Genomic DNA, 24,709 nt, shown 5'->3' on the forward strand with positions numbered 1-24,709 from the left:
AACTCACTTAACAACCATCTCACTTAGCAATAGAAATTATGGGCCCCAAGTTGAGAATCACTTGTACTTAGCCCGTTAGCAATACAGCCAGGAAATGAGTCCCTTAAACACCCCAAGCATGGAAACATAGTCAGGTTTTTCCGGTCTTACGAAAGGCTAGTAGGATGGGGGTCATTCTGATCCCTGAAGGGAGGATGCTCCATAGAGAAAAATCTCACTTTCTAAGTCCTCGACAGCCGACACTCTTTGGCTGACGGGATCTGCAGCACGTTCACTCTGCTCAATCTAGTAGGACATCTAGTTGAAATTTTCTTCTGGACCCCAGGAGGTGAGCAGGAGGTCAAGGTTCCAACTGACCAACCCAACCAAAGCAAGCACGATCGAGACAATCCAATCTCTCAATGCAAAACTTTATTGAGTACATCATTTCGGCACACTTCAAGGCAAAACCAGACCTAGATCTTTCCTGTGCTAACTCCTATAGTTGAAAGTTCAAATTCTACCATCCTCTCATTAGCTCGGGTCACACTGTCCAATATAGTCTCCAGATATTGTTGTGGGAAAGTCTTTTTTTTGGCTTCTGTAAACCTCTGCAGAAATGTCCTTGGTTATCATGCCAACATCTTGATCTCTGGGCCATTTCAGAATAGAATAGAATAGAATAGAATAGAATAGAATAGAATAGAATAGAATAGAATAGAATAGAATAGAATAGAATAGAATAGAATAGAATAGAATAGAATAGAATAGAGAATGGGGAAGGGAAGGGTAGAGGAGAGGAGAGGAGAGGAGAGGAGAAGAGAAGAGAATAGAGAATGGGGAAGGGAGGGGGAGGGGGAGGGGGAGGGGGAGGGGAGGGGAGGGGAGGGGAGAATAGAATAGAATAGAATAGAATAGAATAGAATAGAATAGAATAGAATAGAATAGAATAGAATAGAATAGAATAGAATTCTTTATTGGCCCTGTGTGTTTGGACAAAATTTGTCTCTGGTGCATAAGTACTCAGTGTATATCAAAAGAAGAGATACATTCGTCAAGAATCATAAGGTAAAACACTTAACGATAGTCATAGGGTACAAATAAGCAATCGAATCATACTAGGAAACAATCAATATACATCATAAGGATATAAGCAACAAAGTTATAGTCATGCAGTCATAAGTGGGAGGAGATGGGTGATAAGAACGATGAGAAGATTAATAGTAATAGTAATGACTTAGTGGATAGTTTGACAGTGTTGAGGGAATTTTCTATCTCCCTCTACCTCCTTCCTTCGTTCATTGGCAAGCTGAGGTACAATAATAATAATTTGCAACGGCAAAAGTCTTTTGAAGTCTTTTGCACCAGCAAACACCCAGTCCACGTTGGGCTTTTAACATAATACCAGGCTGAACGGTGTTTTTTCTCCCTTCAAGAAATGTAGATTTTTTTTTCTCTCTCTTTCAAAGGGAGTCAATTAGAAAGAGGAGGGAGCTAACCTCCCACTGCTTCCACTTTCTTTTCTGTTCAACGATTATACGACTGGACACCTTTGCGTCATTAGCTGACCAATAGCGAGCGGGAGAGTCACTGCAAATCAAAGAAGATGGCAACCTCGGCCTTAAGAGTAGAGCGGCAGGTTATAAATCAAATAAATAAGAGGATACACAATCGGTTACCGTTGTGGACTAAAAATAAAAAATAAAAAGCCACTGGCATCATTTAATCGTTCTGGGTTCTTTCAGGCTTTTAGTCAGTTTAGACAACAGGTTTCAGAGAAGCGTCTTTCGGAAACGTGCTTGCCACATTTAGAGATGGAATAAAGACTGAGGGGAGAAAGAAAGAATTTTCTGGAAGTTTGGTGAAGAAGTTCTTCTCCCCCCCCTTGAAAAAATGATGAAAGAAAAAATGCAGGGAACGGTTAGGAAAACTGCATGATGCTAATGAGCCCTTGCTTCCAAAATTAATTCTTAAGTGCTTACACAGGACTCTTTACGGCACGGGTCCACAGCCCCTGGTCCACAGCCCACTACCAGGCCGTGGCCTGTAGAAAAGGTACTAATACCACTCTATAAAGCCTTAGAAAGACCACACCTAGAATACTGCATCCAGTTTTGGTGACCACACTATAAACAAGATGTTGAGACTCTAGAAAGAGTGCAGAAAAGAGCAACCAGGATGATGAGGGGACTTAAGGCTAAAACATACGATGAACAGTTGCAGGAACTGGGCATGGCTAGTCTAGTGAAGAAGAAGGACCAGGGGAGACATGATAGCAGTCTTCCAATATTTGAGGGGCTGCCACAGAGAGGAGGGGGGTCAAGCTGTTTTCCAAAACACCTGAAGGCCAGACAAGGAATAATGGATGGAAACTGAACAAGGAGAGATTCAACCTGGAAATAAGGAGAAATTTTCTGATAGTGAGAACAATCAACCCATGGAACAGAAGTTGTCTTCGCAAGTTGTGGGAGCTTCATCCGTGGAAGCTTTCAAGAAGAGCCTGGATTGCCATCTGTCAGAAATGGTGTAGGGTCTCCTGCTTGGGCAGGGGGTTGGACTAGATGACCTACAAGGTCCCTTCCAACTCTGTTAATCTGCTTCTGTATCTGTTTGGAACTGGGCCTCAACCCACTACCAGGCCATGGCCTGTTTGGAACTGGGCTACACTAGCGACTGGCTGGCACATGCATGCACACGCAGCTTGAATTGCACGACTTGGAAGCCGATCCCCCCCCCCACAGCTGTATAAGTGCGAGAAACACTCACTTTTTCCAGTGCCATTGTAACTTTGAGCGGTCACTAAATCAACTGTTATAAGTCAAGAACTACCTGTATTTTTTATAGCTGCATCCATGAAGTTACCCAAAGATTAGCTCAACTCGAAGGAATCTTTGCTTGCTTCACTCATAACTCAAGTGGAGGGTATACGTAGAGATTAGAAAGCCCCAATTGTCATCTGAAACAAAACTGAAACCCACCTGAATATCCAGAGATAAGAAATAATGCCTTAATCTCAGTTTTGCTAATCTTGGGACCTTTCAGATCTCCCAGAATTCCCCAGCCAGCGTGGCCATTGAAAACTATCTACGTGAAGGATGCTCAGATTACAGAAAGTTGTTCTAATCTCTCCAATATGACAAATTAGAATCTTGAGCGATTTATTTAATGACAGATTAACAGTGTTGGAAGGGACCTTGCAAGTCATCTAGTCCACCCCACCCACCCACCAAAGTAGGAGACCCTATACCATTTCTGACAGATGGCAGTCCAGTCTCTTCTTGAAAGCCTCCAGTGATGAAGCTCCCACAACTTCTGTTCCATTGGTTTGTCCTCACTATCAGAAAATTCCTCCTTATTTCCAGGTTGAATCTCTCCTTCTTCAGTTTCCATCCATTAGTCCTTGTCTGGCCTTTGGGTGCCTTGGAAAATAGCTTGACCCTTCCTCTCTGTGGCAGCTCCTCAAGTATTGGAAGACTGCTATCGTGTCTCCCCTGGTCCTTCTTTTCACTAGACTAGCCATGCCCAGTTCCTGCAACCGTTCATTGTATATTTTAGGCTCCAGACCTTTGATCATCTTAGATAGATTCAGATTAACAGAGTTGGAAGGGACCTGGTAGGTCATCTAGTCAAACCCCCTGCCCAAGCAGGAGACCCTACACCATTTCTGACAAATGGCAGTCCAGTCTCTTCTTGAAAGCCTCCAGTAATGAAGCCCCCACAACTTCTGAAGGCAACTTCTGTTCCATGGGTTGATTGTTCTCAATGACTGGTGTGTGGGGATATAGAAACCTTCTGAATATCTGGAAAAATCTAATATTCTTCATGTGAAGACTTCCAAACTGAATGTGTCAATGAAGATTCAATCCAGGCCAACAGTTATCTAAAAAAAGGTTAAATCACGGCAACTGGACCAAAGTTTATTCCAAACTGCACAAAACTGTATCCTCTTCTAAACAGCCCTGTGGAATATCAGGCTTCAGGCCAGACTTTGCCCCAGCCTAATGGATAGATTTTGCTCAGCCATTTGTACAAAACCTGCCAGGTGAAATGGATGTGTGGGAATTCAGCGCTACTAAAGAGAGCTGGCGCTACATCTATTAAGCATCAACCCTTATTGACCGCTGGAGAATTTTAATGAAACGGGAAAACGTTGGGAGTTTTGATACTGAACAGGGCGCTGAGAGCTCTTAAGAGGGGAATTGCTCTCATCTGCAAGAAAAATGAGTTGGCAATTTTTCTCCCTTTTTACACACATCCGCACACACACCCACACAAACACACCCACCCCAACTCACACAAGCATTTATTTACAGAAGCACATCTGGCTTCAATGCAGATGCAGGCTCCGTGGTTGAAAACATGGCACACAATGGTTCCAGCAGGATTTGCCACCGCCGGTTAACAGCTGCAAGGAATCATCGGCCATTCTCATATCTGAGGAGAAATTCATCATTTGGCCAACCCAGGAAATTGCTGTCCAAATGTTGTGTACAACTTCTCTCCTCCCTCCCCTACCACGTTCTGGTGCTGTTTCCCGCCCCCTGATTTCCTTCTGTGAATTATCAGCCGCGAGGAAATCTTTTATGACGGTTAACGTAGATAATCACAGAAGGAGTCAGCCGGGTTTTTTTTTGAATTTTTCCAAACGATTCCCTTCAACGTTAAGCAAAACAGAAGGGGGGTAGAGAAAAAGGAGAGAAATATAACCTGCCCTTGAGAAAGAACTCAATAATTAGCATTCAGTTGGGGATTCAATGGGGATTCCGGGATTTGTCAAGTAGATCTAGGCTTACCAGTTTAGAAAAAAACTTTATTCAGCGGTGCTCAGTCACAGCAAATTATGGGATTATAATCGTAAGTAAATTTCTACTTGCTAGGTACAATGTACTGGAGATTTTTCAGTTTGGGGATAAGCTTATTGGGCCAAAGAGTTACAAGTAAAGTAAAATCCAGAGCCTCATTTTTTGAAAAAATATGTCATCAAACTGACAATGTTCAACCTTCTCTTTTAGTCTAGTAATTACTGCTATAGTAGCACAATCTCTACTCAAAATTTCCTTCCTTCCTTCCTTTCCTTCCTTCCTTCTTTCCTTCCTTCTTTCCTTCCTTCCTCCCTGTCTGCCTCCCTCCCTTTCCCTTTTTTCTTTCTTTCTTTCCCTCTTTCTTTTTTCCTTTCTCTCTTTCTCCCTCTACTTCCACCCTCCCTCCCACTTTCTCTTTCTTTCTTTCTTTTCTTTCTTTTTCCACTTTCTCTTTTCTTTCTTTCCTTTTTCTCTTTCTTTCTCCTTCTCCTTTCTTCCTTTTTTCTTTTTCCCCTTTTTCTCTTTCTTCCTCTCTCCCCTCCCTTCCTCCCTCTCTCCTTCCTTCCTTCCTTTTTTCTTTTTTCCCCTATCTCTTTCTTCCTCTCTCCCCTCCCTTCCTCCCTCCCTCCCTTCCTTTCCTTCCTTCTTTCCTTCCTGCCTCCCTCACCCTTTTTTCTTTCTTTCTTTTCCTTTTTTTTCTTTCTCTTTCTCCCTCTTCTTCCTTTCTCCCTCCCTCCCACTTTCTTTCTTTTCTTTCTTTTTCCACTTTCTTTTCTTCTTTCTTTCCTTTTTCTCTTTCTTTCTCCCTCTCCTTCCTTCCTTTTTTCTTTTTCCCCCTCTTTCTCTTTCTTCCTCTCTCCCCTCCCTCCCTCCTTCCTTCCTTCCTTTCCTTCTTTCCTTCCTTCCTTCCTTTCCTTCTTTCCTTCCTTCCTTCCTTCTTTCCTTCCTTCCTTCCTGTCATGCTCATAAGTGATATGAAGCTCTGTCATATAACGATGCAATTATATTATTTCCATATTGCATCCAGCCAATCTGATCTAGTTACATATGGACAGTTTAAAAAACAACGTAGGCCATTCAGAGTGAGGGCTGTGCTTCTTAACACACTGACACTGTCATCAGGTTAGATATATGGTGGATAAAGCGTGAGATTCACAAAAAAAAAAAAATGCAAGTTACTTTTGGTGCCCTTATTTATGAAACTATTTATCTCCAACATAAAGAAAACCACCAAAGCAGATCATCATCATCAATCTCTGTAGTCCAAAAGCAAATTCAGAAAGTTCCATCCCCTCTTTTCACAAACCACGTTTTCCCAGTGCAGCTCAGATGCAATATAGAACAACAAACTCAGATATGGTGGGACTGCCTTTAACCACATATGCTTTTTTAAAAAAATCTACAGAATGCAGTCCTCAAACATCTGGATTTAAGCTGTAGCTCTCTGCTCCATCTCTGAAACACAAGGAAGGCCTTTTTCCCCTCCTCTTGTTTCAACAACCATTTCAGCACATTGTTCACTGGGGAGGTGCAAAACACACCAATTCCAGATCGTTCTGCTGTCAGATTGGTTGAGTTTTGCACATTGCTATTCTTTGCTCCATTTGCTAGGACCCACCAAAGCACAAATAAAGGAAGATGAGAATTGGATCTAGTCTCGGGCAACCAGCTGGCCGCCCTTGAAATATTAATTTATTTACTTATTGTATTTCAAACCCATCCACTATCCAGATTTCTCAAAGCAGATTACAAAACGACTAGAATCATCAAAAGGTTTTGGAAACGTCTGGGGGAAAAAAAGAGAGAAAAAGATTCAAACAGTGAAACCAACGCAAAACAATCAATAACCCAAGAAGGAGAAGTTACTATTTCAATATAAAAAAACAAAACAAAACAGAATGAGTCTGATCTTTTGCCATTTATATACTAGTGTGATTGTCCTCCTACAATATTTAAGTGTAGAACAGGAACTAAACGTTAAGTTCAATTCAACTAGTAAATTGCCTAAGAAAGAGAGGAATGTTTTAGTTTGGTGCTAGAAGAAAAGCCCACTTAATTGCTAATTTTAATCTGTCTTTTCCACTTATTGCGTTCTAATTCTGTGGTTTTGGTTTTAAAATTATGTTAGCCACTTGGAGTACTCCCTAGAGCATCTATTAAGCAGAGGTGGGTTTCAGCAGGTTCTGACCAGTTCCGGAGAACCAGTAGCGGAAATTTTGAGTAGTTCAGAGAACCAGTAGATAGATAGATAGATAGATAGATAGATAGATAGATAGATAGATAGATAGATAGATAGATAGATAGATAGATAGATAGATAGATAATAATAATAATAATAATAATAATAATAATAATAATAATAATAATAATAACAACAACAACAACAACAACAACAACAACAACAACAACAACGCACCAATTTTGCAAACTTTTTTTGGGGGGCAGTCATTCAGCAAATCACACAATCACGAAGAAAATCCATCTTGCCAATTGCCAAGCGACCAAATTTTGATCACATGACTGGGGGGGGGAAGAGATACTACAACGGTTGCAAGTGTGAAGACAGGTTGTGTGTCACTTTTTTCAGTCCCATCCTAACTTTGAACAATTGCAAAATGAATGGTCGTAAGATGTAAGGACTGCCTGTAATTAAATAAATGCCATCCAGAATTAAGCATTCAGGCCAGTGGTGAAATCCAAATTTTTTTACTACTGGTTCTGTTGGCGTGGCTTGGTGGGTGTGGTGTGGCTTGGTGGGCGTGGCAGGGGAAGGATACTGCAAAATCCCCATTCTCTCTCCACTCCTGGGGGAAGGATATTGCAAAATCTCCATTCCCACCCCACTCTGGGGCCAGCCAGAGGTGGTATTTGCCGGTTCTCCGAACTACTCAAAATTTCCGCTACTGGTTCTCCAGAACCTGTCAGAACCTGCTGGATTTTACCCCTGATTCAGGCCCTACTTCTCTAGACAGCTCTAAGTTCCCTGGAGTGGTTCATCAGGCAGAAGGTATTCCTTGAGAATAATCTAGCCTCAGGTTCTTTCAGGCTTTTAGCAGAAGGAGAGAATCAAGATCACTTGAATTATTAGTACCATTTTATAAAGCCTTAGTAAGACCACACTTAGAATACTGCATCTAGTTTCGGTCACCATATTATAAAAAAGATGTTGAGACTCTGGAAAGAGTGCAGAGAAGAGCAACAAAGATGATTAAGGGGCTGGAGACTAAAACATGAAGAATGGTTGCTGGAACTGGGCATGGCTAGTCTAGTGAAGAGAAGGAGACATATACCGTGTTTCCCCAAAAATAAGACTGTCTTATATTTTTTTGAATCCTGAAATAAGCGCTTGGCCTTATTGCCATGCGCTCAAAAGCCCAATTGGGCTTATTATCAGGGGATGTCTTATTTTGGGGGAAACAGGGTAGCAGTCTTCCAATAGTTGAGGGGCTGTTACAGAAAAGAGGGAGTCAACCTATTCTCCATAGCACCTGAAGGCCAGACAAGCAATAATGGATGGAAACTGATCAAGAAGAGATTCAACCTAGAAACAAGGAGAAATTTTCTGACAGTGAGAACCATCAATCAATGGAACCACTTGCCTTCAGAGGTTGTGGGAGTTTCATCATTGGAAGATTTGAAGAAGAGATTGGACTGCCATTTGTCAGAAATGGTGTAAGGTCTCCTGGTGGGGGGGTGGACTAGTTGACCTACAAGATCCCTTCCAACTCTGTTATTCTAAGACTGGACCTGCCTCATCTGCTTCTGCATTAAGTGAGCTGTGAAAAGTGAGACAATAAAACCTTTGGCCAGAGTCTGTGCTTGCAGACAATATTATCAAACTTGCCATGTATAATCAAAGATGATTAAGGGGCTGGAGGCTAAAACATAAGAATGGTTTTGCAGGAATTGGGTTTGTCTAGTCTGGTGAAAAGAAGGACTAGGGGTGACATGATAGCAGCGTTTCAATATTTGAGGGATTGCCACAAAGAAGAAGGGGTCAACCTATTTTCCAAAGCATCAGAAGGCAAGATGAGAAGTCCATGGGTGGAAACTAATCAAGGAGAGAAGCAAGCTAGAATTAATGAGAAACTTCCTGACTGCAGGGAGGAAGGTACTCCAGTTGTCCACATGGGTAAATCTGCTTGTTTTAGAGGGAAGGAGAGTGTCTGTTTGAGAGAGTGAATCATGTGACTGCAGAGAGGAAGATGCTCCAGCTCTCCTCATGGGGGTAAATCTGCTTCCTTAACAGGGAGAACCATTAAAAAGTAGAACGGCTTGCTTTCAAAAGTTTTGGGTGTGCCATCACTTTTAAGGAGAGACTGGACAGGAATGATATATATGGTTTCCTGCTTAAGCAGGGCATTAGACTAAAAGACCTCCGAGGTCACTTCCAACTCTGTTATTCTCTTATTGTGTTAAACCAAGTTTTTCAATGGAGCCAGAAATACACGGCAATAGAACAAAAGAACAACTAGACACAAGAACAGTTTTTCCCCAAACGCCATCCCTCTGCTAAACAAATAATTCCCTCAACACTGTCAAACTAGTTACTAAATCTGCATTACTATTAATCTTCTCATCATTCCTATCACCCATCTCCTCCCACTTATGACTATATGACTATAACCTTGTTGCTGGTATCCTTAAGATTTATATTGACTGTTTCCTAATATGGTTTGATTGCTTATTTGTACCCTATGACTATCATTAAGTGTTGTACCTTATGATTCTTGACGAATGCATCTTTTATGTACATCGAGAGCGTATGCACCAAGACAAATTCCTTGTGTGTCCAATCACACTTGGCCAATAAAGAATTCTATTCTATTCTATTCTATTATTTGTTCTTAACACATCAGCTATGCAAGAGAGAGAGAGAGAGAATTAACATTCTCCTTCACTTTTTCCGTATCCAGCCACATGGACGTCTCCCTCCCTCTCACAGCCCCGTTCGGGGAAATTGTGAGGGGCTCTTGACAAACGTCTATAAAATCAAGAGGAAAAGGGGAGGAAATTGAGATCTAACATACCCCTGTCAAACTCACACAGCCGGCTGCCTCTCACACAAGCCATTTGGCAAACACTAGCTCTCCAGGAGACCAGCTGCTCATGCTGTTCCCGTCCAGCAGCATCAGGGATATGAGGATTTGGGGAGAAATTAACAGAGTCATCAAAAATTGAATAAAAGATGTTAAGGAGTTGTTCCTTCCCTGTAAACATCAAACGGTTCGGCGCACGGCGCAAGCTTTGATAACCGTTCCAAAAAAAAAAAAAAAAAAGAGCCAAGCAAACATTGGAAAGCTTGAGATACGAAAGAATAGGATCAAAAAGAGAATTATATCTATATATGCTTTTTTTAAAAAAAAAAAAAAGAAGAAGAAGAAGAAGAGATTAAACCAAGATATTTTGGGAAAGGATTGGCCAGCCTTGAAGAACAGAATCTGAAGCATCCTGTATTCATGGCTGAGGGGGAAAAAATTACCTCAGCAAATTTCAGACGTATAAAGCACATATAAATGTATCTTCAGAGGCAGCTGTTTCTGACAATAGTGAGATTTGAACAACATCTACCTACTAGTCTCTCAAATGTTATTGTGGGATATCTCCTCATTTTAAAAGTATGAGTTGCTCTTCAAAAGAAATCAGCCCCGCCTGCCTTAAAAAACAGTTTCAAAGGACAGTCAAAAAGGAAAAGAAATGGAACCGGGGAAACAGGCAGCTGAAAATACAGATGTGCGAAGAAGAGTAATAAGTTTGAAGTGGCTCAAAGGTCAAAAGGGAGCATTGCCGTGAAGTTGCACATTTTCAGATTCCTTTGAAAGCAAACTCTTGCAATTAAAAGGTAGAAAGTTTTAGAGCTACGCTAAAAGCTATGAAAGTCGAGAAAAGAAACTGTAGCTTTTCTTCAGGCCACCTTGGGCAGCTGCTGATACGGTTTAATTAAAGAGGAGGACTTAATAAAGCTCTCTGGCAAAAGATGCTACAAGCGTTTTTCCTTGCTTAAAAAAAAGGGGGGGGGAAATCAGAAGTAGCCTTAATTAGAAAACGGAAGAAGAAATGCTAAACCTGTTTTCTCAGTGAGTCTTCCAGACAGGTTCTTTGGTTTTCCTCAGTCTGGAAATTGAGTCGGGGAAACTGGGTTTATTATTTTTGGTTGGTTTGAAATGTTTTGCTGCTTATCCAAGTAGCTTCTTAGAACACAGAACACAGAATATAGAATAACAGAGTATGGAAGGGACCTTGGAGGTCATCTAGAACTAAGGAGAAATTCTTAGCTTCTTAGAACATGTATAGAATATAGAATAACAGAGTTTGGAAGGGTCCTTGAAGGTCATCTATTCTAGAACTATGGAGAAATTCTTAGCTTCTTAGAACAGGTATAGAATATAGAATAACAGTATGGAAGGACCTTGGAGGCCATCTAGAACTAAGGAGAAATTCTTAGCTTCTTAGAACATGTATAGAATATAGAATAACAGAGTATGGAAGGGTCCTTGAAGGTCATCTATTCTAGAACTAAGGAGAAATTCTTAGCTTCTTAGAACATGTATAGAATATAGAATAACAGAGTATGGAAGGGTCCTTGAAGGTCATCTATTCTAGAACTAAGGAGAAATTCTTGGCTTCTTAGAACATGTATAGAATATAGAATAACAGAGAATGGAAGGGACCTTGGAGGTCATCTAGAACTAAGGAGAAATTTGTGGGTGCTCCATCACTGGAGATTTTAAAGAAAAGACTGGATGACCACATGTCTTTTGCTTGAGCAGGGAGTTTGTTATTCTGTATTCTTCACAGGGAAAATACTCTGGAACAGCTTTGCAGCTGTATTCAACTATGCAACCACGAGAAGGACAATGGGGTTCCCATATGAAATTAAGCTTAAGTTGCAATCACAGAAAGCAAAGCCCATTCAAAACCTAATCAAGCAGCACAACTGATCCAGATTTGACTCACAGAATACAATGCATCTGAACTGCCCTTGGTTCCCTCCAAACGCTACACCTGCTTTGAATCTGAACAAATAGTGAAAGCACCTAGAAAATAAGCTCTACTAATTAAGGCTTACTCAAAGTACCCTGGAGAAAGAGACTGTGCATCTTTGCATACCCCTGCACACACCCAACAGTGAAGTATGCAAGAGAGTAAACAAACACGGTACAGAAATATGTTCTCAAGGAAATGCTTAGTAGATGAATCAAAGCTGCACCAGGATTCCCGTCTTCCTTGTACACGCAGAGAACATGATTGAAAGAGAATCATACCTACAAGGTAAAGGATGATCGCAATGCCAACATCAAGACAGGGCTATTTGTCTTTCTGCACACATCGTTGCAGGAGGATAAGAAGGCAGCCCCGTCCCATGGAGGCCATTAAGGCTGAGATGAAGTATGGAGCCAAAGCAGAGAGAAAAATAACTTACAGACAGCAAAGGGATGGCAACTTTTCCAAGAAAGTCAGGCGGCTTATCTCCATCTTCATCAAACACCATGACTTCCAGAATGTCGTGAATGTCTTTAATAGGGCTGGAAAGAGATGGGCAGAATTAGGCATTCGTATTTGTTTCATCCGCCACAGAAAGAGCTAGGCATTCGGTAATTAAATTGAGATCGCTTCGAGGTGTTAAAACGTGTGTTTAGTGCAGATGCAATTCCTCAACATACAGTAGTGGCCAAAATTGTGGAAACCTTTTGGGAAAAGTGTATTTTTGATACCCTTTTTTTTTTTTTTTTTTTTTGAGTTTCAAGATAATCCTATTCCACTGTTGGAATGGCCTGGGAATAGCCCAGACCTTAACCCAATTGAAAATCTATGGAGCTGACTAAAAAAACTTGTTAGTCAAAAGCAGCCCAGCAATAAAACCCAATTAATAGAAGCAATCCTTCAATCTTGGTTTCAGATGATAACAGCTGCAGAACTCAAAGACTTGGTTCACTCCATGAGAAGAAGTTGTAAGGCCGTAATCCAGGCTAAAAATTACCCAACTAAGTATTAACTGACATGGAGATCATTTTTGTATATCTTGTTTTTTCTAGAGTGATAATTTTTGTACATCTCGTTTTTTCTACGTGTTTCACTTTTCTTCTTTATAACTGCTATTCTAATAGCAAATCCTTCATAAAAGTTATTGCATTACATTCTTGATTCAATTATCTTTCCATTGATATATAATTTTAGGGTACTACTCCAAAATAAAAAAAAAGTGGTGTTATTAGCTAGTTTTAGAAAATACACTTTTCCCAAAAGGTTTCCACAATCTTGGCTACTACTGTACAAGTTGAACACGGATCCAATCACATTAGTTTTATTTCTGCAAATCACGGGGAGGAAAGCAATTTGGGAGATCATCTAACAACTCATCCCGCTTCTTGCTGTTAAATCTGCGACAGCAAACTCTGCCTCCAGGAAGCCTTCTAAACTGGTTGCCTTTCAGATATCTCAGGACTATCATTTCCATAATCCCCCTGCTGGGGGGGCGGGGGGAACTCTGGAAATCATAGTCCCAACATAGGTGGAAGGTATGTTACAGAAAGCAATATGACCCATAAATCCTGCTGTCATCTACCCAATACTGGTTTTAGTCAGTGGTGAAATGTAAAATTTGCTACTACCGGTTCTGTGGGCGTGGCTTGTGGTGGGGGGGTAATGTGGCTGAGTGGGTGTGGCCAACTTTTTTTTTCTTTCTTTTAAAAGCATTTTTTCTACAACCTCTTCGGCAGAAGAGGTTGTAAAAAAAATGCTTTTAAAAGCCTTTGACGATCCCAGCTGAGCCGCGTGAACATCAGAGGCTTTTTTTTCTTTTAAAAGCCTCTGACAATCCCAGCTGAGCAGTGCGATCATCGGAGGCTTTTTTTTTACTTTTAAAAGCATTTTTTTTTGGCTGAAGAGTTTGTAGAAAAAATGCTTTTAAAAATAATAATTTTAAAAAAGCCTCTGATGATCGCGTGGCTCAGCTGGGCATTGGGGAGGGGACAGGGATTTTTGCTACCGGTTCTCCGAACCACCCACCGCCCTCACTACCGGATCGGATGATCCGGTCCGAACCGGGAGCATTTCACCCCTGGTCTTAATGCTTTAAATCAGCAGTCCCCAAGCTTGGCGGCTTAGCGGCCCAGTGTGTGGGGGGGGGGGGAGAGGGGAAATCAGACCGTGTAAGTGGTGGGCCGGTGCACACAAAGTTCAAGTTGTGCAAGCAGTGGGCCGGCACGCACATGCATGTGGGCGCAGCTTCTGCAGGTTGAGCTGCGTGCATGTGTGCATGTGCGCCAGTCCGTCACCCATGCAAATTGAGCTGCCCACCACTCACGGGGCCCGGTTACAAATAGACCACAACCCGGTAATGGGCCATGGCCTGGGGTTGCGGACCTTTGTTTTAAATGAAGTCAAGTCCATCTTACTTGACATGATCTGCACTATTCCCACATTCATAATGTCCTCTGAGTTCCATCACTGCTTACAGCCTCCCTTCTTTTTGGGTTCATGCTGTTTCTTGCAAACTTTCTCCTTTGAGTCTCCTTTCAAGAGGGCCGCCTACTAGTCAACTAAATACTTCTAATTTTTTCCTAATAACCTGAAGTATACTACCGTGTTTCCCCTAAAATAAGACCGGGTCTTATATTAATTTTTGCTCCAAAAGATGCATGATGACTTATTTTCCGGTTAGGTCTTATTTTGGGGGAAATTCAGTACTAAACACCTCCGTCTGCTGACGATCTTAACTGGGGCTTATTTTTGGGGTAGGGCTTATATTACAAACATCCTGAAAAATCATGCTATGGCTTATTTTCCAGTTGGGTCTTATTTTCAGGGAAACAGGGTCTAGCATTCTTTTTTCCAACGTTTCTTCCAGCAGACATACAAGCATGAACTTGCCATAGGTCATGATGGAATCAATGAGTTGGCCATTGAACTGCCATTTAGCCATCAAGTTCTGCCTCTTCTCAGTGGACCATGTTGTCCTCTAAAAGAAAATCCTAGAAGCCAACAGGTCACTGAGAATGCACAACCTCACTAGATGATTCTACCACCTCCTCTGCTAAAGGTTTCCCTGACTAATTGTTCCCTGACCTTGCTAATTGTTCACATTTATGTTATTTGGGTTCAAAGCTGAGTGTGCAAAGAAGCATCTTGAAGTAATTAACCCAGTTTAGATTAAGACTAATTAAGAGTAAAACTATTAAGATGATAAACATAAGAAATTCTAGACTGATAAAGCAGAATATTTGTAGCTGAGGGTTGAAATGAGGGGGTCTTTGATGCTCTCTGAGCTTGGTGCTTTTCTTGCAGGTGTTTTATGACCCAACTAGGTAACATCATCAGTTTTAGTTGACTGGTGTTACCAAATTTGGGTAATGAATAACATCTGCAAGAAAACAACCAAGCTCAGAGAGCATCCAAGACCCCTCAAATTCTAGAGTCTGTGGGTAAATGCCATAATTCTTTTTCAAAGGAAAATATAATGGTAAAGGTTCCCTTCGTACATAGTCATTCCAGACTCTAGGGGGCGGTGCTCATCTCCGTTTCAAAGCCGAAGAGCCAGCGCTGTCCGAAGACGTCTCCGTGGTCATGTGGCCAGCAGGACTCAATGCCAAAGACGCACGGAACGCTGTTCCCTTCCCACCAAAGGTGGTCCCTATTTTTCTACTTGCATTTTTTAGGTGCTTTCGAACTGCTAGGTTGGCAGAAGCTGGGACAAGTAACGGGAGCTCATCCCGTTTCGCGACACTAGGGATTCAAATCGCTGAAGTGCCGACCTTTTGATTGACAAACTCAGCGTCTTACCCACTGAGTCACCGCGTCCCTAAAGAAAATATAAAGCACTGCTTTTGGATTTAAAGTCCAGATGCTCTAGAGAACATATGAGCTAAGCTAAGTAATACAGCCTGTTATATTTTGAAAGTGCCTACATGTCCCCTACCTCCTTTCCCAAGATTGGTTCCTACTCAGTGGGCTACCTCTCTCTTGGCAAGTCTAACAAATATGCCAGCCATCCTTCGCATCAGGAGTTTCCGTTGCAAATCCACTTACAAAGTGAAGACCTGATTCCATTCTGGGTTGAGGTTTTTGTAAACAGTGTAACTCTGAAGTCTGCTGTTCCCTAATTCCAAGACGCAGAAGGGATCACTTTTGCCTACAGGAAGAAACCAAAATCTATTATGTTCAAGAATTATTTTTTTTTCAATGAAAAGAAGCTTGCTGATATTCAGGTTAACTTCTTGAGAGATTCTCCTCTTTGTTTCAGATCCTCCTTTGTGGAATTGCATTTACCGTATTTTTCGGAGTATAAGACGCTCCGGACTATAAGACACACGTACCTTTTTTGGGGAGGAAAACAAGATATACGGTAGGGCATGGATATGGGAAATAATATGAAATTTTACCAGATTGGAACTGTTTTAAGTTTTTTTTTCTTTGCATAGATTGTTGTTGCAATCAGAATCAGTAAGTTATTCAGCACACAATCTCTTAGATCAGGGGTCTGCAACCTTAAACACTCAAAGAGCCATTTGGACCCATTTCCCACAGAAAAGAAAACACCGGGAGCCACAAAACCCTTCCCGTGCCTGACTATTTTTTGAGTGGCTATTTCTTAAACATTCTGTTTTCTTCTGAAACTTTTCTTTTCTTGGGATTTATCCATGGTTGGCCTACCAGGGGTTGAAAAGCTCAATAAATCGTGTGCCGGCAGGTGTTGCACATTGGCTGTTGTGATGCATATTTTGAGTGACAGGGAGCCGCAGCAGAGGGGTGAAGGAGCCACATGTGGCTCCAGGTTGCTGACTCCTGTGTTAGATGTAAAGCTTTTTTCCCTCTCTCTTTATTTTCCTTCAGATAACATTTTAATTAAGTTAGTGAAATGCTTTTTAAATTCCAGCTAATTGTTGATTCTAGACAGAAATTTTACAACAAAAGGACACAAAGAAGAAAATAAGACCATAAAACACTCAAAATAACTCTGCCTCTGCCTCCAATTTGCCTCATTGCAGCAAACAGCCTTCTTTAGTTTCACTTTCATTTTTAGCACAAGAAAAAAACAAAAACTGCCTCCCAGCAATTTGCCTGCTTGCAGCAAGCAGCGGAGGCCCGTGTGGCAATAGGAAATGGCAATCCCTGCAGCCTGAAACAGCTGAGGGTCGGGAGGCCAATCCAACCGACAATCAGCTGCTTGTGCTAATCAGGCTGTGCTGAAGCTGAAATGGACTGTTTTGCTGTTTGTTGCTTGCTACAAGGTGGTAAATTGCTGGGAGGCAGAGGCCAAAGGGTGGGTGGGCGGTGGGCGCTGGGTGGGCGGGGCTACATTCAGAATATAAGACGCACCCAGATTTTCACCTTCTTTTAGAGGGGGGGGGAGTGCATCTTATACTCCGAAAAATACGGTATGTGAGATTCAAGTCATACTGAACAGAGTGAAAGAGAAATAAAACAATACATACCTGAAAAATCTGCAGCTAACAGATCAACCGCTTTTAAAAGTTTGACTTGCAAAAACCCGATATCCTTCATGTTTTGGAAAGAGTTCCTTAAACTCTGAAAAGAAAATCATTGTTAGAAAAATAATGCTTCGCAAGCTTGTTTGTTTTTTTATGTTTGATGTGTCAGCTTTTAAGAGCACATTTTTCTCAAGGCCAAATAACCAGTTACCGTAATCAAGGAAGCCTCATATTAAGTTCTTCTGATACTTTTTTTGGAACATACTTGTTCCTTAGATAAGAAACTCATGCCTGATTTCCTGCTAGCGCATAGTACCGTTAAATATTTTTAACTGTGTTTAAATATAATGAACCGTTTGCAAACATTGTAAGTCATAATGGGAGATGTACACATACGTATATATCCATGTGTATGTGTTTGCATATACATTTTATTTGTGTGTGATTCTGCGTAAGCATATGGATGGATAGATGAGAGAGAGAGAGAGAGAGAGAGAGAGAGAGAGAGAGAGAGAGAGAGAGATAATTAGATAGATAAAATGGATGGATGGATGGATGGATGGATGGATGGATAGATGGAGGAGGAGGAGAGGAGGAAGGAGTGAGGTGTGTGGAGAGTAGAAGAGATAGATAGATAGATAGATAGATAGATAGATAGATAGATAGATAGATAGATAGATAGATAGATATGGATGGATGGATGGAAGGAAGGAAGGAAGGAAGGAAGGAAGGAGGATGGGGAGATAGATAGATAGATAGATAGATAGATAGATAGATAGATAGATAGATAGATAGATAGATAGATAGATATGGATGGATGGATGGATGGATGGAAGGGAGGAGGAGGAGTAGATAGAGAAACAGACAAACAGACAGACAGACAGACAGACAGACAGACAGACAGACAGACAGACAGACAGACAGATGATAGAAAATCCTAACTCTAGACGTACTGGAACAGAAATTATAGACCTGCCTTTTGCCTGAAAGCGATACTCTGTGTTCACAGAACTCTATGCTCTTTTGGTTTTCATTTTTCCCTTCCTTTGCTCTGAAAAAGCGATTAAACAGTAAAGTCACTTTTGAGCAAGGTTCACATTTTTGTTGCCATTTAACTTGTAGCGGCGACACAGAAGCGCTTGCCCCACTGTCCTTGGTCCTGCTTGGTTCTTGAGAGCATTCAAGATGAGCTTGGAGGTTGGCCTTTGGCTTGGCAAAAACGGCTGGTTGGGTTTTCTGTACCGTTTTCACCTGCGCCTTTTGCTCAAGGGGGAGAGTCAAAAGCTGCAAGGCGATGGATAGAGCACCGCCATGCCCCCTTTTGTACATGCCAAAAAAAAAAAGAGAGAGAGAGAGAGAGATAAGGCCTTGGTCACAATGCCATGCCTGCCATACTGCCTCTGCCTCTGTGGATAACCTCTGCTTCAGGAGAAAGGGGGGAAGAAATAACCATCCAGAGACTCACGTAACGTTGGAAAATCTGCTTTCTTTCGTTGGGGTCTCCCAGGGGACACACGCACAAATCAGAGATGGACACCCCTAAGCAAGGTGCCACGGAGATCACCAGGACCAAGAAACCAGGCTGCTTCTCCAGGGGCAGTTCGAAACGGTTGGCTTGCTTGTCAGGGAGTCCTCCAACTTCGGCTTTGCATCTAAACCATTGGAAGGCAAAAGAAAACACAGTCGCTTCGTACCTTACATCATCGTAGACATCCCTCTATACCAGGGGTCAGCAACCTGTGGCTCTGGAGCCGCATGTGGCTCTTTCACCCCTATGCTGCGGCTCCGTCGCCCAAAATATGCGTCACAACCACCAATGTGCGACACCTGCCAGTTTCTGAGATTGTGAATTTGGGGTTTTTTGTTTTTTTTTTTTATTTGATTTATATGCCGCCCTTCTCTGGAGACTCAGGGCGGCTTACAAGGCATTAAGCAATAGCCTTCATCCTTTTGTATATTTATACAAAGTCAGTTTATTGCCCCCACAAACTGGGTCCTCATTTCACCTACCTTAGAAAGGATGGAAGGCTGAGTCAACCTTGAGCCTGGCGAGATTCGAACCTGCAGTAATTGCAGGCAGCTGGTCTTAATAACAGGGTGCTTTAGACCACTGTACTACCAAGGCTCATGAGCTGTAAGCCATAATCATCAAAATTATGACAAATCAAGGCTTGAACTATCTCGCTTTGCATGTAATGAGTCATATATTAGTTTCACCTTTTAAGTTGCATTACTGAAATAAATGAACTTTTGCACGATATTCTAATTTTTCGAGTTTCACCTGTATAACGTGCTCTGAAACCCTCCAAGAGATAGTTACAACTTTCCCACTTCAAAGGACGCAACTAATTTTGCCTTTCTGCCCCAAAATTACTAGTTCCTTTAAAAGTCTATGGAGACTCTCAATCATCCAGGTTATGGTTTATCCCAAAGGAAGCTGGACTTTCTTGGGATTTTTTTTTCCTTGAAAAGGTTTCACTTCTCATCCAAGAAGCTTCTTCAGTTCTGAAGAACTGAACGGAACTGAAGAAGCTTCTTGGAGGAGGAGTGAAACCTTTTCAAGAAAGAAAGAAAAAACCAAGGAAGTCCAGTTGCCTTTTGGAAGAGCACCTTTGAAAAGGTGCCTTTAATTCAGGTACCCAAAATATTTATTGGAGAAAAATGCACCCTTGGATAAACTGTGTTCCAGAAAGAACTGTGGTCAAAAAGAATTAGAGACATTAAAGACAGAGTTCTTAATCAGGAACATTGTAAGAATCAAACCGGGGAAGTTTATCGTGCAAAGAACAATATTTTCTCATATTAAGAACAAATAACCAAATCAAGAGAACTGACATTCAATATTAGACTATTGGGGAAATCTGCAGATACACTTCTAAGAAACGTTGTGTTTGAAAAACGGATGCATTGTGTTTGAACAGACTCTTTTAAAAACATTTAAAAATGGATGGGCCCTTATTTGGAGGCAGATGATCAAGGAGGACCTAATTTGTCTAATTTGATGAAAAGAAGGACTCAGGGTGACATGGTAGCAGTGTTCCAGTATCTCAGGGGCTGCCCCAAAGAAGAGGGAGTCAAGCTATTCTCCAAAGCACTTGAAGGTAGGACAAGAAGCAATGGAGGGAAACTAATCAAGGAGAGAAGCAACTTAGAACTAAGGAGAAATTTCCTGACAGTTAGAACAATTAATCAGTGGAACAACTGGCCTCCAGAAGTTGGGAATGCTCCAACACTGGAAGTTTTTAAGAAGATGTTGGATAACCATTTGTCTGAAGTGGTGTAGGGTTTCCTGAGCAAGGGGTTGGACTAGAAGACCTCCAAGGTCCCTTCCAACTCTGTTATTCTATTCTATTACATGCTGAGTCTTTCATCTCTCCTCAGTTTCTGTTCTGTTCTGTTCTCTATATGAATGAGCTATGTAAGTGTTAGGAAAGAAGGCTGAGAAAATAAAACCCAAAATATTGCCACAAAGAAGAGGGAGTCAACTTGTTCTCCAAAGCATCTAAGGGTAGGACAAGAAGCTACGGATGGAAACTAATGAAGGAGAGAAGCAACTTAGAACTAAGGAGAAATTTCCTGACAGTCAGAACAATTAATCCGTGGAACAACTTGCCTCCAGAAGTTGCAAATGCTCCAACACTGGAAGTTTTTAAGAAGAGGTTGGATAACCATTTGTCTGAAGTGGTGTAGGGTTTCCTGCCTGGGCAGGGGGTTGGACTAGAAGACCTCCAAGGTCCCTTCCAACTCTGTTATTCTATTTTAGAAATGGGGCAGCTAGATCCCTCCCCCCCCAGAAAAGGGTCTAAATGGGTCACCATCTATCTCAGTTTTCATGACGATGCACTCCAGAGAATTGCTTCCAGAAAGCAGCATTTGCCATTTTAAGAAGAATAAAAAAGTGCATTTCCTTTAAAGATAGCCACCAAAAAAAAAGCATTGAAATCTCCAAAAGTGGATGAAAAGGGAGGAAAGGGGGGGGGTTTGAATCCTTCCTCAGATTTGTAGCAGCGAGAAGACCAGTGGTGTGAGCACTCAAAGCTCTTTTTTATTCGGAAGCAAATGGAGCACAACTTCCAAGGAACTCTGCAGATTTCAGCTTTTATAGAAGATAAATACTCACAGCTTCAGATCCCTGCCGGGTATTCACGGGAGTCAAGTTTCTGGATGGTGAGAGAGAAATTGGAACAGATTTTGACAGCGGAAGGCCTGTTGAAAGGCTTTTATTTAAAGCAAGGACCTGTTAAAGTGTTGCCTAATTAGAAGGAAGAGGAGGAGAAAAGGGAAGATCATGTCCTGGGGGCTTCTGCTTGGGAAATGGAACATTCTAGAGCCTGAACACTTGGTGTCCATCTGCCACAACCTACCACCCCCCCCCCAAAAAAAAATTCCATTTCTTAAACAGCTGGTTTTGGAGAAGAAAGGAAGGCACGAAACCCCAGAGGTTTTCAGCAAATCTCCTTGCAAAATCTTCTGAAGGCTTCATTTTTAATAGGGTGAAGCACCTCAAAATGTCTGTGGAGATTCTTCTCAGACATCCATGTCTCAAAGGTGTTTTTTTCTTCTTCAAAAGATAACGGAACTGTGGTTTTTTTTCCCTTTGAGGAAGAAAGAAGAAGACGTTTCGCTTCTCATCCAAGAAGCTTCATCGGTTCTGGCAGGATGCTGGGGACGATGGAAGGATTAGTTCTGACAGGGATGCGGGGTTTGAAGTTGGAAAGATCGTATTTCTTTGCAGTCCTCTGGTTGTTAGCACTCTCCCTGAGAGCTCTTGAAGCCACTTGGGAATTTATTTGTGCCCTCAGAGTCACCTGTAAAGGTAAAAGGTAAAAGTTCCTTTCGCACATATGTGCTAGTCGTTCCCGACTCTAGGGGGCACTGCTCATCTCCGTTTCAAGGCTGAAGAGCCAGAGCTGTCCAAAGACGTCTCCGTGGTCATGTGGCCGGCATGACTCAACGCCAAAGACGCACGGAATGCTGTTCCCTTCCCACCAAAGGAGGTCCCTATTTTTCTACTTGCATTTTTTACTTGCTTTCGAACTGCTAGGTTGGCAGAAGCTGGGACAAGTAACGGGAGCTCACCCCGTTACGTTACAGGGTCACCTGTATCAGAGTGCAAATGGGGGGAAGAATCTTCTTGGAATTGATGAAAGGACAGAGTTACAGACATGGAAGCTGCATTGTAGACAGAACACCTCAACATGAGAATGACTTCTTCATGGCCAACTGTACCCATTCCACCTTCATCTCTTGAAATCCTGCGCTCAACTGCATGGTCCGTTAGAGACACACAAAATATATTCGAACTGTACTGACTCAAAATTGATGAAACGTTGCTGCTCACACAGCTGGTAATTTAAAGGAAGCATGATGAAGAAGGAATGGAAGAACCAAAGCGTGCATGAGGAACTGATATTACAAGATTCTTCTGGATGGATATGAAAATACCGTATTTTTTGGAGTATAAGACACAACTGAGTATAAGACGCCCCGGAGTATAAGACACACCTTAGTTTTTGGGGAGGAAAATAAGAAAAAAGCTGATTGGTGGGTGGATCGGCCTCCCGGAATCCCCCCAATCAGCTGTTCCCAGAGGTGAATTTTAGCAACAGGTTCCTTGGTTGTGAGCTCTGTGCCTTGCTTTTTTTTCTGCCTCTGAAACTTCTGAAACTCCATTTCAGAAAAAACTTTTTTTCCTGCCTCTGAAAACCTCTGAAACAGCATCAGAAAAAAAGCCTCTGAAGCTCTGTTTGGGGGCTTCTTTTCTGAAGCTTCGTTTCTGATGCTTTTTTCAGCCTCTGAAACCTCCCTTTGAGAAGCTGGGCAGGGCTACATTCGGAGTATAAGACTCACCCAGATTTCCACCCTCTTTGGGGGAGGGAAAAGGTGCGTCTTATATTCCGAAAAATCCGGTAACTCATTGGTTGTGACCCTTGAACATTACACTGCCATGCACAAGGATAGTGGAAAGAGCAAGAAGGATGGGGATGGGTATAAATGTACACTGTCTTGGATAAATGCTTGTTCGGTTAGAGCTTGTTCTTATTGTTTATAATAAGATAAAAATGTAATAAGATGGTTATTACTGTTTGTCATAAGACTTGTTACCTTCCAGGGAATCTTAAAGCTCCTCAGAAAATTGTCTTGGCAATTTCATCTGAACAGGCAAAGATCAAGTTCCAAAATTCCTATGTTACGGAACTTTCCACCCAATTTTAATTATATGATAACACAGTTGGAAGGGACCTTGGAGGTCTTCTAGTCTAACCCCGGATCATTCTGGACAAATGGCTGTCCAGTCTCTTCTTTAAAAAAACCTCCAGTGATGGAGCACCCACAACTTAGGCGTCCTCATGGATGCACGGCTGTCTTTAGAAGAGCACATGACGGCCGTGGCCAGGGGGGCTTTTTATCAGGTTCGCCTGATACGCCAGTTGTGCCCCTTTCTGGATCGGGACTCCCTACGCACGGTCACTCAAGCACTTGTCACTTCCCGCCTGGACTACTGCAATGCTCTCTACATGGGGCTCCCCTTGGGGTGCACCCGGAGGCTACAGTTAGTCCAGAATGCAGCCGCGTGGGGGATTATGGGAGCGACGGGGCACTCACATATGACACCTTTCCTGCGCGAGCTGCACTGGCTTCCTGTGGTCTTCTGGGTGCGCTTCAAGGTGTTGGTGACCACCTTTAAAGCGCTCCATGGCTTAGGGCCGGGGTATCTGCGAGACCGCCTTCTGCCGCCAATAGCCTCCCACCGACCGGTTCGCTCGCACAGAGAGGGCCTCCTCAGGGTGCCGTCGGCCAGACAGTGCCGGCTGGCGACCCCCAGGGGGAGAGCCTTCTCTGTGGCAGCACCTGCCCTCTGGAATGACCTACCCCCTGAGATACGCACGATATCAGACCTCTGGACTTTTCGTCGGGCCCTGAAAACACACCTATTCCATCTAGTCGGGCTGGCTTGATCCCATCCTCTCAGTTTTAATTGAATTCGGTTTTAATTGGGTTGTTTTTAAATCTTGGGCTGAAATTATTTAATTGTTTTTTAAATTGTTTTTAAATTTTATATGCAATGTTTTATCTTGGCTGTACACCGCCCTGAGTCCTGCAGGAGAAGGGCGGTATAGAAATAAAATAAAATAAATAAATAAACTTCTGGAGGCAAATTGTTTCACTGATTAATTGTTTTCATTGACAGGAAATTTCTCCTTATTTCTAGATTGGAATCTCTCCTTGATTAGTTTCCATCTGTTACTTCTTGCCCTGCCCTCAGGTGCTTTGGAGAATAGCTTGACCTCCCTCTCCTCTGTGATAGAGAATACTCAAATATTGGGACATTGCTATCATGTCACCCCTAGTCCTTCTCTTCCTTAGACTACCCAGATCCTACAACCTTTCATCATATGCTTTAGCCTCCCTTCGCCTAATCATCTTTGTTGCTCTTCTCTGAATTCTTTTCAGGGTCTCAACATCTTTTGGGGATCATGGTTGACCAAACTGGAC

General features: G+C 42.2%; 1 protein-coding gene across 3 annotated transcripts in view; it reads right to left on the reverse strand.

The window, feature by feature from the left end:
* Positions 1–24,709, reverse strand: part of MCTP2 (multiple C2 and transmembrane domain containing 2) — a 170,179-nt gene that overhangs the window by 61,185 nt on the left and 84,285 nt on the right. For all 3 annotated transcript variants that reach the window (XM_060694771.2, XM_060694772.2, XM_060694770.2), the window contains exons 11-14: positions 18,678–18,864; positions 17,216–17,309; positions 15,810–15,912; positions 12,205–12,307 (exon numbers count right to left, since the gene is read on the reverse strand). In XM_060694771.2, coding sequence (XP_060550754.2) covers positions 12,205–12,307; positions 15,810–15,912; positions 17,216–17,309; positions 18,678–18,864 — 487 coding nt within the window. The remainder of the gene's footprint in view (positions 1–12,204; positions 12,308–15,809; positions 15,913–17,215; positions 17,310–18,677; positions 18,865–24,709) is intronic.

This window comes from Pantherophis guttatus, chromosome 13 (genome assembly GCF_059756535.1).
Source record: "Pantherophis guttatus breed Tessera chromosome 13, ASM5975653v1, whole genome shotgun sequence".
Taxonomy (NCBI): Eukaryota; Metazoa; Chordata; class Lepidosauria; order Squamata; family Colubridae; genus Pantherophis; species Pantherophis guttatus.